This window comes from Ooceraea biroi, chromosome 4, assembly GCF_003672135.1.
Source record: "Ooceraea biroi isolate clonal line C1 chromosome 4, Obir_v5.4, whole genome shotgun sequence".
In the NCBI taxonomy this organism is placed as follows: Eukaryota; Metazoa; Arthropoda; class Insecta; order Hymenoptera; family Formicidae; genus Ooceraea; species Ooceraea biroi.
Window position 1 is genome coordinate 3869590 of NC_039509.1, and position 17559 is coordinate 3887148.

Sequence of the window (17559 nt, forward strand, 5' to 3'; positions counted from 1 at the left end):
GGGGAAACAGGTGGCATAGCCACATAGAAACGCACACATAGCACTGGTATTAATACACCACTCTTGCTACCAAGAAACAAAAAATTAGTTTGAGCGAGGGTATCTCTCGTTTAGGGGATACGATGTTTCAATATGTCTTCCCTTCACATAAAATACGACCGCACTTTATCGCCATTGCGTTTTTGCTCGTCAGTAGCACGACAGTGACTCCAACGAGAATATAATAATTTCGAACACGCGGGGCGAGTACACCGATAGTATCGATCCAAAGAAATCAATTATGGCGCAACCCCTTTTAGCAGCGGGACTCGGCGGTTCCTTCTCAGGCGGGGCGTAATTTCCACGTGGCATTAAACCGCGGTGGAGACCGGACCCGTCATGCGTTGGTGGACAGAAAGACGGCGGAACGAGATTTCCTAATCGGTATGAGAGAGTTTCCACCAGGCGACTCTCAATTCGTACCGGAGCAATTCACCGAGCTCGGAAAGCGAGCGAGCGAGCGCGCAGCGCGACGCGAGACGAAGCGGGTCGCTTCGGGGTGAGAAGGAAGAGGCAGGATGCTAGGGTGAAAGAGAGGAACACTGCGGGAACGAGCGCGGCGAGAGAGGCGGACTCGGGCGAACGACTCGAAGACAATGCAATTATTCGCAATTACCGCGTCCGTCCGCGGCTCGCGGAATTATCCCATTCTGTTTCCATTACTGGTCCCGCTGCCAGCCTTGAGCACTCCGCTTCAGCCTCCGACTGAATTCTCTCTCTCTCTCTCTCTCTCTCTCTCTCTCTCTCTCTCTCTCTCTCTCTCTCTCTCTCTTTCTCTTTCTCACTCTCACCCTCTTACCCCACTCAAGCGTCCGTATCCGTGTATACGCGTGTGCATGTATATACATATAAATGCTGCCGTGCCATCGCGAAGCATCGAAGGGAGAAATTAATAGACTGAGCGCCGCAGACACGCCAACCCCGGGGTGGGATAATGCGCGGCGAAAGTCGACAGAGTTTGCCCACCGATCCGTTAACGAACGACGTAACTCGGAATCTTCGCGCCTTCCCGCATTCACCCGCCCTCGCTCTTCGGGGGATTTACGGTGAATATTCAAGAGAGTCGTTCTCTGTCATTCTCTCTCTCTCTCTCTCTCGTCCGGATACCATCGGAGGCGCGATTCGGTCGAGTGATTCAGCTGAGCGTAAGCCGCTTTCGCGCGCAGCACTCCGCGTTACTTCGGGCTTCCGCCTGAATAACGCCGTTGGACATTGGCGATCTGAGTCCTTTTAGGTAATCGCAGACAGCTCGGAGTGATAAATGGATAAACAGGTATACCTGATGCTGCCTTGAAGTTCGTTAAAGCATGCAATAATCCAATACTGTGTTTTCTACCTTCTCGCAAAGACGAAGGAGGAATCTAATGAGACTAGATTTGAAATAGAACTGTGAATGCATTTCGCACAATTATTACTTAAAAATGGCATCAGATTGTCCATTCGTAGTTGAACGGTGACATTATCCATCTTATGCAAGATGACTTCGCGGATTTATTTCCTACTGCATGCGATCGCATATTTATGGGGGTATTATGATGCCAAGACATTGCTGAGCTAATCTACTCAGGAACCGCTCGCTATCGGTAGGATTCTTTCCCGGTCGGCTTTGACCGCGCGCGCAAACTGGATCACAGCATCGTCTGCGACGTTGCAGCCGCGAGGACGCGCGGCAGCCGCCAAAAAGAGAAGAGGAGGCGGCGGGATTCGATTACAAAGCCCTCTCGTCGAGTTCGCCCTGCGCCGAGAGATCGGACACTTCTCGTCCTTCCCGCCGTCGCCCGATCCCGGTGTTCAGGTCGTTAAAGATTAACGGCGCTCTCGTCTCCCGACGACGTCGTATCCAGAGCTCCGGGCGTCGTAGGATAGGGGAGCGGCTAATGTAACAAAGGAAATCCGGACGACGAGCGACAAAACGTAATTACGCCCGTTCGCTCTCTCTCTCTCTCTCTCTCTCTCTCTCTCTCTTTGTCTCTCTCGTGCTCTCTTTTTCCGCCATCCCCTCGCCGCTTCCTCTTCGCCGCTTTTGCATCCGCTCGCGTATAACACAGAACCTCAGCGGGACGCGGACGTCGTCCGTGACACGTTTTCCCGCGTCTTCCGTTCACCTACGTGCGCTCCAGTTCCGGTGCATATCTATCTACCACCACCTAACATCCTCTTTCCTTCTCTTTCTCTATCTTTCTCTCTCTCTCTCTCTCTCTTTTACACATATCCGCAACCCGTTTTCCGCTAGCGCGCGGTTTCGGCGCGCGGATTACCACCGAAAGGGAATCGATTAAACGCAAAGCGTACGCCGCGCTGCGCCGCCTCCGCACTCCTTTCGCTAATGCATTTTGCAGTTGACAGCCTCTTTAATTGCGGTACGTTCCCTCGTCGCTTTTAACACCTATCCGTGTGTTATCGCGTTGCGCGTAAAGCTCACGCTGATTATTTGTATAACGTTGAGTACGCATTATGATCTGTCACGCGTCACTTCCTGTTAAACGGACCGTATCGCGAGATCCCGTTGAGCTTGGAATAAATTTCATGTATTATTAAATCGTACGCAAGGTGCAAGGAAATCTAATTTTGTAAAACATATGCACACTTCCGCGCGTGAAGAAATCTGAAAGGATTCAAAAAGGATTTTCATTTATGTCGATTAGATATAAGAAGTGAGATTTTCCACGTTTATTCATAATTTCCTTTGGTAATTCTATTAATAGTAACGACCACTTAAAGCTCGAATCCACTGCGAGCACCTCGTATTCTTTCTTTGTGTGTACAATGTTATCCATAGTTACGTTCGCATCTGTAGCTTGCGCTTCTCTCTAGCACGGTAAATATTAGTTCGGTGAATATTAAATAGACAGAGGAGGAAGGGGATCGATGGAAATGAGTTTTCGGGCTGAGCTTTTTGTCCTTTTCCTTGTTTTTCGCGGAGTTTCATATTTTATAGATGTCGGCGGGAGCTCAAAGCCCTTCCACGCTTTCTACGTTGTGCGATGATTATGGAAGTAGGTAGCTGTGCGTATTTACTCGCGAGCAGCAGCGTATATAACGGAGGGGAACACTTTTCGCTTTTTCTACCTCACAATCCTTATTCACCGATTTTGTGGAAGTAAAATCTCGCGCATACTTCTTGCCGCAGCGAAATTCAAAGGGAATAGGTTAATAATATAGCGAGCGTAATAAGCTTTTAGCTCACCGTCGCCGCTCCATAATATGTTTTTTCAAGCGCAAAAAGGGGACGAGCGTCGAGATAATTTTTGCCGGCGGTATATTACCTACTTACAATTTCATGCGATGCGATTAAATTGACAATGTCGCGAGTTGTATATTCGCGAGCGACGAGAATTCCTTTCGAAAAGTCCAGAAATGAAAGCGTTACGCTCTCGCCCGTTTCGCGCTTCTATTATAAAACTCTATTTATTTTTTATTATTAAAATTCTATTTATTAATTCTTTCTATTATAAAATTAAATTCGTCTCTAACTTGCACGATTGTGCATCATCGACAAAGTGAATGATTCAACATTGGTGACAAATACTACGTTCAATCATGTGACAAAACCACTTTCTTAGTTCGTTTTCTAGTAGCTATCGTTTTGTGCGTCGCGTCGCGACATCGCTCGAAGAATTAATATTGTATTATAAACTTTCGCAGAGGTTCGCACGGCGCAGTTGCGTAATAAATTTCATATTGCCCAAGTCCTGGTTTTTTCCCCCGAGTGAACCAAGGAACCACCTTGTTCGAGGAGGTTGACAAAATCCAGCGGAAATTTTAATAGATCGCACCGGGATAATATCCCTTCTACCCCGGAGGCATGGGAGGGTGGCGGGCGAACTTCCATCCGAGAAATGAAATACTTTCGCCCGTCGCAACTTCCGCCTGCTTTGTACGCTCGCCCGTAATTTTACTAAGAGTCACAGGAGCAGTCTGAGCTGAATGCATCCGACGAGTCCTTTAATCGGACAAGATGGATATACACGGCAGGAATATTCCGGTATTTCTATTTACATACAAGATGTCGCGGCAAGTGTTTCCTTTAGATCGCGCAGATTTATTTTGAAGCGTCCTAATGACGGGGATACGTCTGGCTGCAGACGACACGGCGGGAAGCTTTTACGTGAGATGATATTTTATCCCGTTATATAATTAAACACGATAAGTTAATTTGTTCGTGCCTTTAATGGCACGGAGTGGACAGATAAGCTCTCGGATTGAACACGGTAGTGTACAAAATTGCGAGAGAATTTATGTAAATTTTCGTCGAGTGATTATTCGGCCGTTCGTAATAAAGAGAGACAAGAATACGAGTGACGAATGAAGCAAGCTACAAAATAGTATTATTACGTGACCTGTATCTACCGTTACGTATACAATGTGTCTACGCATGCTCCACTGTCGATTTTTACCCGAATCGTCAATTCCATTACAGTAATTGGCACACTGCGGGACACGGGATAAATTTGTCAAATAAATGTCCATTTTCATTTTCGGGTTGCTCGATCTTCCCAGCTCCGCCTCGCGTCTAATATTTATCTTTCCTCTGCCTTTCCGTCTGTATCTCTGCTGTAACACCGCGAGCATCCACAATTTTGTTCAATTAAAAGATCTTTTAAGGCCGCAGTGTTTAGACAAGATGTGGCGGAACTAGGGCATGAACTTTTTTCCGGTAGCACTTTATTTGAGCAGGTTATTTCATTATTCTGCTCTGCGATAACTGTGTTCGAGTACGTTGCAAAGATAATGGGAAACTGGTATGAAACGAGGCTTGATTTTCTAATTAAAGTTGTATTTTTTTATGAATCTGGGAAGGTTATTTAACGTGTATTCCATGCTTGAGGTCTTTTGTAAAGTAATTTTTCAGAGCCTACTTGATTCCACGAAAGGAAAAAGATTTATAAAACTATGTGAAAACGCATGAATAAAATTATAAATATTTTCTAAACAGAACTATAACGGAATCTCGTTTCGTGTGGGGTCTCACTCAAAGTGCCAGGACTTTTTGCTTCACGATTTCGTAATCACCCGTGAAAGCTCTTGAATTCCGTGACGACACTTACTACGGAGACTGCCGCGTATAATCCATTAGGCGCGAAAGGGTTAACGCGTTAGCTAGCGTGCAATCTCCTCGAAAAGCGGACCGTGCGGAAGCGATTAACTCGACGTGGCTGAATTCGCATTGTCGTCGCGACGAGCACGCAATGCCGTAAAATTACGGATTGCTGCGAGATTACAAGCGCGGGAGGCCCGAATCGACGGCGATAAACGGAGGAAGAAACGGAGAACGAGAAAACCGGGGGGATGGTGGGGATGCCGAGAGGAGGCCGATGGCGAGAATGAGTTTCTGAACTACCAGCTCTACTAGCAAGTGGTAAACCAGTGCAGACTGCATGGACCGCCGGCGGAGGGAGATGAGCGCACCGGGCGAGTTATGCCGGCATTGTTCTAATTTAATCATACATGCCAAGACCAGTCAAGATACCGGCTAAAGCCGCTAGTAACGACCCACCCGCGCGATCCACTCCCGGCGTCTCCGACACTCGGATCGTTTCCCATTCGCTCTCGTACTCGCCATGATCGTCTATACTCTTGATCAACTTTCAAGCAGTCAATCGTCCACGCATTTTTCTCAGCTTTTCCTTGATGGAAAATGTAACAGGTCGACAATAAGTCTTTGTGTCGTCGTGTCAAGCCTCAATCAAGCCTCAAGCGTTCAACTGGTTTATTCTCGTCGCCGACGATGAAGACGGAGACGGCGACGACGGGACTTCCGAATTTCCGTTCGCTACGCGGACCACCGGCTCGGAAACGGGCCGTAATTTTGCTCCGGCCGTACTTGAACGGGTTAAGTCGTTACCGAGGGAAACGGCGCCTCCCATGCACGACGCCTCTTGGAGGAAGAGGAACAACGTCCTCCTTGCTGCTCGGGACAATTGCGTACCCGGCAGCAAGACTATCGAAGCGATGCTAATGGCAAAAGGAACACACCGCGATCGCGTCCCGCGCGCTTCCAACGCGTATTCCGCATTAATTCCAAAGGAATTGAATCGCGCTATTCAGCACGGAAAGTCGAAGACACGAGAGAAAGAGAAGACACGAGGCCGCAGAGAGATTTTTATATGTCGTTCCTCATTACGCTGACCTCGATGGAAAAAGTTTCTGCTGGAATTGTAACAGATAAGAATAAAGGTACTTTGAATGATATGTGGAACATGGTCGATGTCTATTATTTCCGGAAAGTATCATAAATCTAATATCAATTGGTATTTTTAAAAGAAATTTTATCTGATGAAAAGAATATTTTAACTCTATGATATATATGTATTTTTTTAATTTATGCTTTCTCTCTCTCTCTCTCTCTCTCTCTCTCTCTCTCTCTCTGTCTTTCACTTTTTATCAATTTTGCGATGGGTATCGGATTTCGTATTTCTCTATTTTTCGAATTTCGTTTGTGTCAGAAGATATCTCGGTGAATAGACGCATTGGCTCGTTCCAAGACGGAACGAAGATGCGGGAGCTCCTCGACTCGTTTCGAAACGAAATTCAGGATCTCGTCAGGATCGAAGATTGTTTGCAGAAATTGATGAGATATCTGCCGCGATCGAGCACTTCAGTACCGTGAAAGATGAGCGTGGGGGTGTCGTGGAGCTCGCGGGATCGATAGTTATCTTCGCGATCTATCAGCTCGCGCTTCGAGCGATGAGGAGCGGAATAGTAGCGGACTCGAGCGAGGAGAGGGTGTAATCGCGCTCGTCGGCACGCGAATTAAACCGATTTTATCGACACGACTCTCCGCAAAAGAGCCTAGTTTTAAGTTAAACTCATTCGTGAAAGCTGTGCACTGGCGCTGCGAATGAGCCCCGATTATCGCCAAACCATGGTGGATTACGCGTTTTACGCGATGGAAAAAAGAGAGAAAAATAATATCGAGTTCCACGTGTGTGTGCCAGCGCGCGAATCAACCTCGGTTGGTTGGCTATACTCATCTCTTCAAGAGGCTTCCGGGGTTAATGCTTGACGCTTGACGCTCCACGTAAGCACGGTGGGATTAATGCTCGATATTTGGTATCCGCAAGCCGGTCCGGGAACGTCCACCCATTACGCGTTACGCCATTACAAACGATGAAGAATTTAATAATGCATACGTATTTTTGCGAGCTTTTCCAGACAGACGGCACGCGTGATCCATTAGAGCCGCTAAATAATTAAATGCATGTACATGCGTGTACATGTACCTACACGTGCGTTTTTCACCGACGTCTTTTTTGCTGCGTCTAGTTTTTCCGCGGATATCGCGTCACGATGCCGATCATTCGGCGCTCGCATCCTACATCCATTTTCGCATGTCAAAAGTTTTTTTGCAATTCAACGTTTTTCTCCGTCCGGCTTCGGATGGAATAAACTCCATTCGCGATTTTGTCGCGACACTGAAAACGCGCGCCCGATGGAAAGTCACGGTCGCACGTAGTTAATTGTGCACCAACACAGAGCGTCCTTTGATTACCAGTCGCAACGTCTTGCTCATACATTTCTTTTTCACGTAATTACGCGGCACCCGCCGCGGGTGATCAACTTTTATGAAGACACCTTTTGCTATTCCTTCGCTGCCTTTGCCGTCCTTTCTTTCGCGGCTCATTTGCTAAAAATATGTTTTCCCTTCTGCTCATAATAAGACTTAACCGACGCTGTATGTGAACCTCGCAATATTTAGCACAAAGAGAGAGAGAGGGAGAGGGAGGTTGAAAAAAAGATTTAAAAGATTTAAAGAACAGCATGTCCATAAAGTTTTATAATTCTTTATGAAAACCTTTATGTAAAATTTCTCTCTCACTCTCACTCTCTCTCTCTCTCTCTCTCTCTCGCTGATCTATCCTCAGCTTGATTACTGCTCGGTGGTCATGTCCGATATAACTGGGGTGGAGAATACGAGACTCCAGCGAGCTTTAAACGCCTGTGTGCGTTTCGTTTTTGGCGTGAGGAGGGATGAGCATATCACTCCATATTTCAGAAGAGCTGGGTGGTTGAAGATGCATGAGCGGCGCGATTACTTTATAGGTGTCTTGATGTACAAGGCTCTGCGGTATCGGGTCCCACTTCATCTGTCTGAGAGGCTTCGCTATGTGACTGATGCTAGAGACAATGTGGCGACGCGAGTCTGTGGGCTGGACCTTGTCGTTCTTAGTTGTCGTACTGCGACTTATCAGAGCTCTTTCATTGTCTACGGTACGCGTCTCTGGAACTCCCTTCCCGCGTCCCTGCGTAGCTCAGCCTCGGTGCCGGTTTTTAAGCGTGCGTTGTATGATCATCTTTTGGAGCTCTCCGTCCATTAATTACAATTAATGTTCTTCCAGTGCATATTAGTGTAATGTAAATTTTGTATTAACCTGTTATTACGAGATGAATTGTATGAAATTCTGTATGGGTTTACCCACTTTTGTTTTTCTTTGTACTTAAGGGCACGTACTCAGTACAATAAAATAAATATCTATCTATCTATCTCCCTCTTTCTCTGCGTAAAAAGCTCTAACATGCTTCTTCATAAGAATACTTTACAACGACAGTCTTTTTATGAAGGATACTCGAGAAGTAACGTATCAACGTATGCAAAGTTCTAAAATTAGAGACGGTGCAAGTCAGCATCATCCATTTCATGATTTTTATCGGCGACAGTAGACTCCACTCCGAAGATTTCCGCCATGTAAGAGCAAATGCCACGACGAATCACTTTCAGGAAGAAGAGATAGTTAAGGCCGCGAGTAATCTTTCGTTATTATTGAGCAAGGAAGACCGAGGAATAGCGATGGTGAGAGAGACACGAGGAGAGTAGTCGCAGATGTGTACGTGGCTTCTTGCTCTTCCGCTCTACCGAATGCTTCTCACGTACGACGCACGTGTGGCTACGTGCGGCTCCGCTTGCAAATCAAGAGGAGAAGAACGATTTGCATGCGAGCGGACGTTTTTCATGTCGAATGAAACCGGCAGGATTCGCCAACTAATCATGCATCATTGAATGATTCCAAGTAATGAAACGAGAATCGTGATGTCGTCGATTTGCATCACCTCCTTCTGTTATTCCGATCGCTTTTTATTATTCAAACATTCTCTGCAAATTATTACTCGAGACATAGTTGCCGTATAGAGAGTATCTACGTTTCAAATTTGAAATTTATCTCGATATCGCAAAAGGCAGCTTTTTTATCGGAACGAGCTGAGGCTTCAATCACGACGAATGTACGAAACATAAATTCTGCTCCGAAATTCTCTGTTAGAACATGATTCACCAATATCCACCGTATCGCTGCCGCGCTTTAAACGCGCGACCTTTTAAGTTTCTTCCGCAGGATATCGACTATTGGATCTACTTACATTTATTAAATTTTCAAAGCTCTTATCCAGACATACCCCACGGCACCATCGAATATGTACTTACGACTAAGCTTAGAATCTTCGACTCTTCCGGCAGGCTTGATGAAAGAGGAAGCAAGTTTGCTCTTCTCGCAGCAATTCTCAAACTTATACGACAGGAGTTTTGCACACCGCGAAAGGGGAAGTGTGGAGGAGGTAAGCCCGCGTGAGGGAACTACAATATCCCAGCGTACGAGGGAGATGGAGGACACTCGCATTTTAAGCGATACAATCTCGATTTTCCAAGATTCTCATGCAACAAATTATGTTGTGCGACTGAAAGGACTGTGGAAATGTAGATTTGTGTCATTAACACGCATATGCACAAGTTAACACGCTAATCTGGAGTTTGTCATCAAAGGAACACATTTACACATAAGGAAATTTACGCAATTCCTTCGATAAATTATGTTTCTACATCGATAGCGTTTCAATACTGAAAGTAATGATATAATTAAAAGTAAAATTGCTGAGCACTTGTAATGACGTTCGAGATGAAAATCGAAACTGCAAATAAACGGCCCACCTGACCCGCTTCTAGGAATGAACACATTTTCATCGAGATGAAATGTAGAGCAATGTTTAGTCACTTTACGATCTCCATTGTATTGTAAACGTACATCTAGTCGCAGGCACCGCGCTAAAACGCAAAAGCAAAGTTGTAAGATATTATAATACAACAGTAGCGATCCTCGCGTGGCACCTCGCGTCCCCGGCGATCCTCGTATCGTTTGGGAGGGATACAAATTGTTCAGCGAGCGTGCAACGTTCTCGATCTGTAGTTAGCAATTCTGCCGTCTCTATTCCTTCTTACGCGCTTACGAAGTTGCGGAGTTTCTAAGGCTCCCTCCGAAGCAAGTGGAAGAGGAACGGTTCTTGGCCCTTGAGAGGGCTTAACCGGCGAGCAAAGAGAGAGAGAGAGAGAGAGAGAGAGAGACTACTTTCACGTACTACATAGTTATATTATTACGCGTGTTGGACTATCGTCCGCGCGGAATTTCGCTCCGCGTGAAGCGCGGCCCGAGAGGCGAAATGTAGAATACGGGATCGACGGAAAAGATCGCGCTTTTTCCTGACGTTTTCCTCGCTGGAAATTTCCCGTGACTTCGGAAAAGAGACATTAAGCTGGGTGCGCCCCATAAAGGAGGGCCACCGCGCGGTAAAATCTTCCCTTTGTTCAATTATTCTCGGTCTTATGCGGACTCATTACGCGCCACCGTTGGAGCTAATGAGGCCATTACGTTGCGAAGATTTCATAAACATCCTGCTCTCTTGTAAAAATAAATACACTTTTCCAATTAGACACGGTACCTCCGTCGTATTTATTTAGGACTTTCGATTTTCAATGTTAAGTCATGGTGATCATGTTTTCGCAATTATTATATATCGCGCTCCGAATTCCTTCGAGAGGAAACTGTATTTCGCGCTTCAAGTATCTTGGAAATTACTAAAGTCTTAATTGAAAATTGATGCAGAAGTTTGGAGATATATATACGGAGATACGAGCAGCAGCAAATTTTAATTTAGAATTACATATTTGTAAAATGCTTTGTAACACTCATAGGAGTATCTTTATTCATTGGTTGCAGCAACAGCAGCAGCAGGCGCAGCAACAGGCGCAGCAGCAGCAACAGCAGCAACAGCAGGTCGGCTCACCGGGAAACGGAAATGTAGGGAAGGGTAGTCCGTCACCCGGAAATACGTCGTCTCCCGGCACGGTCGCGACTTCCAAGCCCCAAACGGAGTCGAAAACGGTGGAGTGCAATCTGTGCCATCGAAAATTTAAAAACACACCGGCCCTTAATGGCCATATGAGACTCCACGGCGGTTACTTCAAGAAGGTAAATTCCATTTTTGATAAGGATAACGCTCACGGGGGAACGCTCGTTCACGTATTTATGCGGATTTATGGGAGCTCGTCGGGATAAGAGCTTGATAAGACTCAGGCTTAGCATTCTGAAATATTCCAATAATGTTTTATCTCGTAATTTTAATGTTGCCCGCCCGTTCCCCTCATGTATATTAAATGCAGCGATTACGAAGCGATCACAACACGTGTATAATGCATCCCCGATCCCGCGTAGAGAATTTTTCGATCAGTTGCAAGTCCATCAGGAAGATAATCTTCGAACTTTACTTATCTAATTTCGAGAGTAACGGACGTGAAAATCGCACGTTGCACTTCTTTTCAGTCGCAACGATTCCTCGGGAACAGGCGAGCAGGAACTCATCTCCCTCGCGCTCTCTCGGCGATTTACTTCATTTGCGCGCGTGAGCGAGCTGGCGCGTCGTCGTCGCAACTTCATTTTCGGCGCGTAAACTTTAATGTTCGAGAAAATCTCCGGCGCGGTACCCCGCCAAAGTTATAGCGCGCCGACGGCCGCATCACCATATGAATTCGCAATCGCGCGAATTCGCGCTCGCGCGTTGCATTGCGAATAATCAACCGGCGTTTCTATGAAAATCTCATCACGCCGCCGCCACCCGCTCCTCCGCCATCTCGGTGCTCCGAGAAGCGCGACACTCGAGGATGCATCCTCGAGGTGATAATCGCCGTGGCGAGGATGGAAAAAAGGGCAAAAGGTGATATACGAGAGCGGAGATCTCCCCTTCCGAGATCCCCGCGACTTTAGCGCACGCTTTGCTCTCATCTTCTCACTCCTCCGCTCCCCGTCTTCCGTCTCTGAACAGGGGAGGACAGGACAGCAGTGTCCTTAATAAGGCCAGGGGGTAAGGGATTGTTGGAGCCGTTGAAATAGAAAGATCAGCGATTCCGCGAATGTTCTCTCTCTTCTGTCTCTCTCTCTCTCTTTCTCTTTCTTCCCTCGCCCACCTCCCCGAGGCTCTTCTCCCACTGATTAAAAATGTCTTAACGAAGGCTGCGTCGTTTAGAAAAGTGCTGAAAACCCCGTCTGACTAAAGTTTCCCCTTTTTTCACTCGGTCCCGGCAGCATGGGGGCAGCGAATGGCAGGCCGGGGATGTTCTTTATTCTGCAATTGAAAGACGGTGACGTAACTGGCGCGCTGGGTGGAACGGGTGGGAATAAACCGGTCTGATCGCGGGGCATTAAAAGGCAAGACGAAAGGTAAGAAGAATTATAATCGACGTATTGAATTGCTGCCGCATAAATCGGAACTTTTTCCCCGATCCACAATGCTTTATACCACACGATCGCGAGAAAATACGAAAGTTCGAGAACTGCACGGGGAGGAGAGAAAAAAAGAAAGAAAACCGGTCTAACATACGAAATTAAATATAAAAGTAAAATCATGTTAGCGGATTTCAAAGACTTTCTCTCTCTCTCTCTCTCTCTTTCTCGGATCGGGCAGTTCGCAGAATGTCCATTACTGTGTTTAAATATTCAATAATTTGTTTCCGATTCGTCACGCACATAATCGCTCGCTCTCCTCCGGGTCCCGGGATTGCTTCCGCCGTTCTTCCGGGTACCTTATGATCCTGACAAATACGTCGAATTAATTTTCCAATCAGCATTTTTTTTTAACGACCGCGTCTAACCGTGCCCATCCTCGTCTCCCCGAATGATTTGTCCTATCTCTCCCTCCTTATTCCATTCGTCGCTATGTAAGTGACGGCGGATGGAAGGATCGGTCGTCGGTAACGACTCGATGGAGTAAAGATTGAAACGAGGTGGATTCGAGAGCGAGTAAATCAGAGCAGAGGCGAGATAAAACGCGGATGCGCGAGAGAGACGCGAATAGCGTCGGTGGATGGGAAAGGTAAGGCGATGATCGAATCCAAATGAACCCATTAACGAGCTCTTTGGTTCCACCCGATCCCCGAACCAATCGGCAGACGAGTCCGTTGGTTGGCAAAGAGAAGAGGAGGAACAGAAAGAGAGAGAGCGAGAGAAAGAGCAAACGTAAGAGACGGATGATTCGACGGTACGGGCGAAAAAGGAAGAGGAAGAGAGGAAGGAAGAGACGAGAGGAAAACGTAGCACGCGCGGAGGGCTCCGTGCAAACATTGTCTCGGAGCTTTCTCCATTATGCAGATTGAATCTGACTGGTTACGGTCGGGGTTTTCAACGGCGCTGCTCTCGTTTCGAGCACCCGAGTTTTCACCGCGATACACCTCCGCCTCCTGGCCTGCACGTCCACCCTCTGCTCCTTTTTCCTCCTTTCCTCTCCTCTCCTCTTCCTTTCTCTTCTGCCTTTGCAGCCTGTTCGCTCGTCCATGTTCGACCAGCGAGACCACCGGGCATCACGAGAACTCCATCCGGTAGCGCTACCCCCTTTTCCGGAGCTTTTTGTCGAGAGAGGGCCGTACGGAATTATTGAAAAGTTTCGACGGTCCTTTGGATTTAGGAATACGTAGAGTCGGAGATTAATGCATGTCGCACGGGCGTGCGGTCGCACGCGAGGGAGAACGCGAGGGTGCGTCGGGGGTGGAAACGGGCGCAGAAACACGAAAACTCACCGAATTGTAGGCAGAGTCTCGTCCACCGTGAAACCGCGCTCGTTGTTGTTTAGGGCGAGCGGAGTTAGCGACCGCGTTTGGGTTCGTTAAGTGGCAGCTGCTGTTAATCCCGCGAATTGCGGGGGGATGGTAGAGAGGGTGGGTCTTGCTCCTGGAGCAGGATGGCCAGCGCAAACCGCGGATATATAGACGCGTAGTCGCGGGCTTTAGAGCGAATTACAGCGTGTAATTTGTTGTATTTCCGGGAGGAATCAGCCGCAACACGCGGCCGCCCGCTCGCGAGCGCGTGCTGCGCGCTCGCGGATTTGCCGTTTTTCATTACATTGTACTGCCGTGTGACGAATGATTTTTCGGTGCGATAAATCGTCAGCAATAAATCTGCGCCGACGCGTTTCAGATTTATTTTCTGTAAGTAGTTGACGTGCCGGCACGATTGATCGTCTGCACGGAGGAATTGTCAGAAAACATACGTGGCGCGCTATGGATTGTCGATTGATCGATGCCCCGCGTACTCCGGGATAAGGTGAAGAAATATCGGAAATTGTCGCGCGGGACAGCGCCGTCCATTAATCGCTTCTTTGCAATCGCGTTTCTAGTCACGGCACTTCTTCTGTCGAATTATATCGCCCGCGCGTAAAATAGAATACTGACAGGTATACGAGGCAATCAAGATGAAAACGCTGATTAATAGATGCATCCTCACTGCCAATGACATTGCGAGAGACAGCGTCACACACGAGCATAGAAATAATCCGGAATTAAACAAAGACCGATCAAAATAGCGCATTGAAAGTTTGAAACATGCATAAACGTACGTGCCTCCCTAATTTTGTCTTCTCTCCCATATAGAACATGTAGTACAAAAGATAATTCGCAAAAGAAGATCAGCAAGGAGAGCTCGCGAGAATCCAATCGCGGACAATGGTGGTCGCCGGATAACTCCGGTAACTGGAATCGACACGGATCGAATTGATGAGTTTGGGATCGGCGCGACGCGATGCGACGGCGGACGTTCCGCAATCAATTCCGCGTATTAACAGCCGCCGATCAATATTCATGAAGCGAGCGAAGCGGTGTACGCCCCGTCAAAGACAGAGTTCAATTTCGTGGGAGGCGTGATATATATAGATACACACACACACAATAATCGCACTGCGTTGCGTGAGTGCGCTGCGTTACGCACGTATCGAAGTACACGGCATAGGAAATTGAGGCTCGCGATGATGACGACCGATCGACCGATCGACCATTAAGGCCTGATGAAGATGACGACGACGACGTATGCATCCGGACTGATATATTGTTCGCATGTTGGTCGCCAAGGGCGAGGCGAGGGATGCAGGTGCGGGAGATGCACGCGCGAGAGGCGCCTATATCCATGGTATTAGTATGCTAATTATAAACGTGTTCCGAAACCCGGCGCGCGGTTGTTACTCTCGGGGTGGCGTATCGCAAGATCGTATCGAGCAAGATGTCGGACGAGCCGCGAAATCCGCTTGCACGGCGCGTACATAACGTGGTAACTTTAAGTAATATAACTTTTACGCGCGGCCGCCTTAGGAAAAAAATTACGTGGACTTTAAGGAATTCCCGCGCTTAGCGAGTTGAGAAAGTGGGGCCTGGGGGACGGTAAGTTCGCGTGTAAGAGGGTGGCTTAGCTAGATGCCGATGCCGGAGCGGAAGAACGCTCCACGCGAAGATACGGACGGCTATGGGGATGATAGTAATAAATAGACGCGACAATGATAAATCCACGATAACGGGGCGCCATTGTGCCGTCAGTGACACCGCGCTTTTTCATCGTTTTCTTAGTCGAATGATCGATACTGCACCGCGGATAGGTGTAAGGTGGATGAGTAAAAGAAAATTCCATTACATCTTCTTGGAAGTCCTCAAGGGTATCGGATCATTAAGAATTTCTTGAAAGTGAGAGAGATAAAAAACGCACGTTATTGATGATAAATAAATAGTTACAATGCGTCGAAATACAATTCGAAAATTTAATTGATTAATAATTAAATCGAATGATTTCGGAATTGAAGAAAAAGAAGATTTGATCAGCACGTTGTTTCATGTGTGGCTGACGATTCGCCAATTAATCCACTATTGAGCTTTCATCTAATCTATAATCGGAATTTATCGAGCACCGTTGATTCTTCGCAAGTATCCAGGAACGATGCAGAGCGCCTTCCTTAGTGACGGGGCATATTACAGGATGCTGAATCGCACACTGCAGAGATTCCATTACGATATAATCCAATGGGCGCCTCAATTAGCCTTGCTCAGTGATTAGCGTGCATCTCTGGGCCCCGCCTGCCCCTCACCATCTCCTATTCACCATTGTAGTCTGTGCGTGCATCTCCCTCTTAGTACCCTGCGCGTCAATTTGCCCGTGATTTGAGCTTCTAATCCAGGATCTCTCGTCACGAGTCCTTCGTGGACGGGTCCAATGAGAATTCCGGTTAGACTACGAATCTTATATATAGATGAGAGAAGTCCCGTCGTCGCGCGCGACCAATAAGGCTTCCGCTCAAGCACTCTCGAACGCGATCAGTTAAGGGGATGCTTCAATATTCCATGATGACAAACGAGAAGCCAGTCCTCAAGACTCAGCAAAGGCGCCTTGCAAAGAGATATTATTTTTCCCTTTTTCTTTCTTTTGTTGACAATGATACCAGATGGTTGGCTGAAAATTCACATTTCTTGAATTTTGAAGTAAGAAGTACATTGCACATTGATGCTCAAAATTCATTACGCAACTAGTTCTACTTGACGAGACACATCTTTTACCTTTGTGTTACAGGACGCGGAGAATAAGAAGAGCGAGAAGAAGGAAGTCGTTGGGCCGCCTTTGCAGACTGCATCCTCCAGCGTGAGAGCGCTCATCGAGGAGAAGATTATACAGAAGAGAACGACAGGTAAGGTGATAACAGGAAGAATCGACGTTGCTAGTTATCTTTGCGTTTCTTTTGATAAGTCGATGCTATCACTTTGATGACGCCAAACTGAATGCGATAAAGAAGCTACGTACGAAGATTCGTGGAGAACGAGAAAGGGAAAGAGATCTACCGCACCATAACGTCATCGTTTCGTTTAGAATCCCGAACGAATATGCATGTCATACATAACCGCGATGAGAAAAAAGAAAAAAAGAATTAATACGCTGTTCCGGGGCGGGCGCGATGCTGAGAACACAGAATCCACGAATGCGATTTCAGTGTGATTTACGGGCATGTATCCCGATTCGGTTGTGTATCTCCCGTTTGCGTTCTCCCGTTCATCGTTCCTCTCCTTCCTCTTTCTCTCTCTCTGTCTACGTTCATGTACATTCCGCCAGGAGAAGAGCCGACCCCGTGATATTCCGCGGAGTCCTCCGCTCTATGGGGGTACAGTGCATGGACTGCCGAAGAAGCGTGATTTACGAAGCGAGCACGCCAGAATATTTCTCGCATTGTCCACGTTGGCGCGATAAATCAAGCCGGGCGGCAGTAGCAGAACGGGCCGACGGGCTCCAGGCCCGCGCTTTTGTAACAAAGTGCGCGTCGTTAGCGATTTATGCGCGATTTCGCCTCGGCATCTGCCAAGAAGAACGCCGAGGGATGACCCGGACGAGGGACGCCTTCTGCACCGCTTCTTTCGGCTGGCCGAAATAAGCGCAAAATAATCGCCCGGATGCGCGCGTGATTCCC

General features: G+C 47.3%; 1 protein-coding gene across 7 annotated transcripts in view; it reads left to right on the top strand.

Annotated features, from left to right (window-relative positions):
• LOC105280652 overlaps positions 1-17559 on the top strand; it is a 379732-nt gene that overhangs the window by 334897 nt on the left and 27276 nt on the right. For all 7 annotated transcript variants that reach the window (XM_011341344.2, XM_026969067.1, XM_026969068.1 and 4 more), the window contains 2 exons: positions 11022-11273; positions 16674-16788. In XM_011341344.2, coding sequence (XP_011339646.1) covers positions 11022-11273; positions 16674-16788 — 367 coding nt within the window. The remainder of the gene's footprint in view (positions 1-11021; positions 11274-16673; positions 16789-17559) is intronic.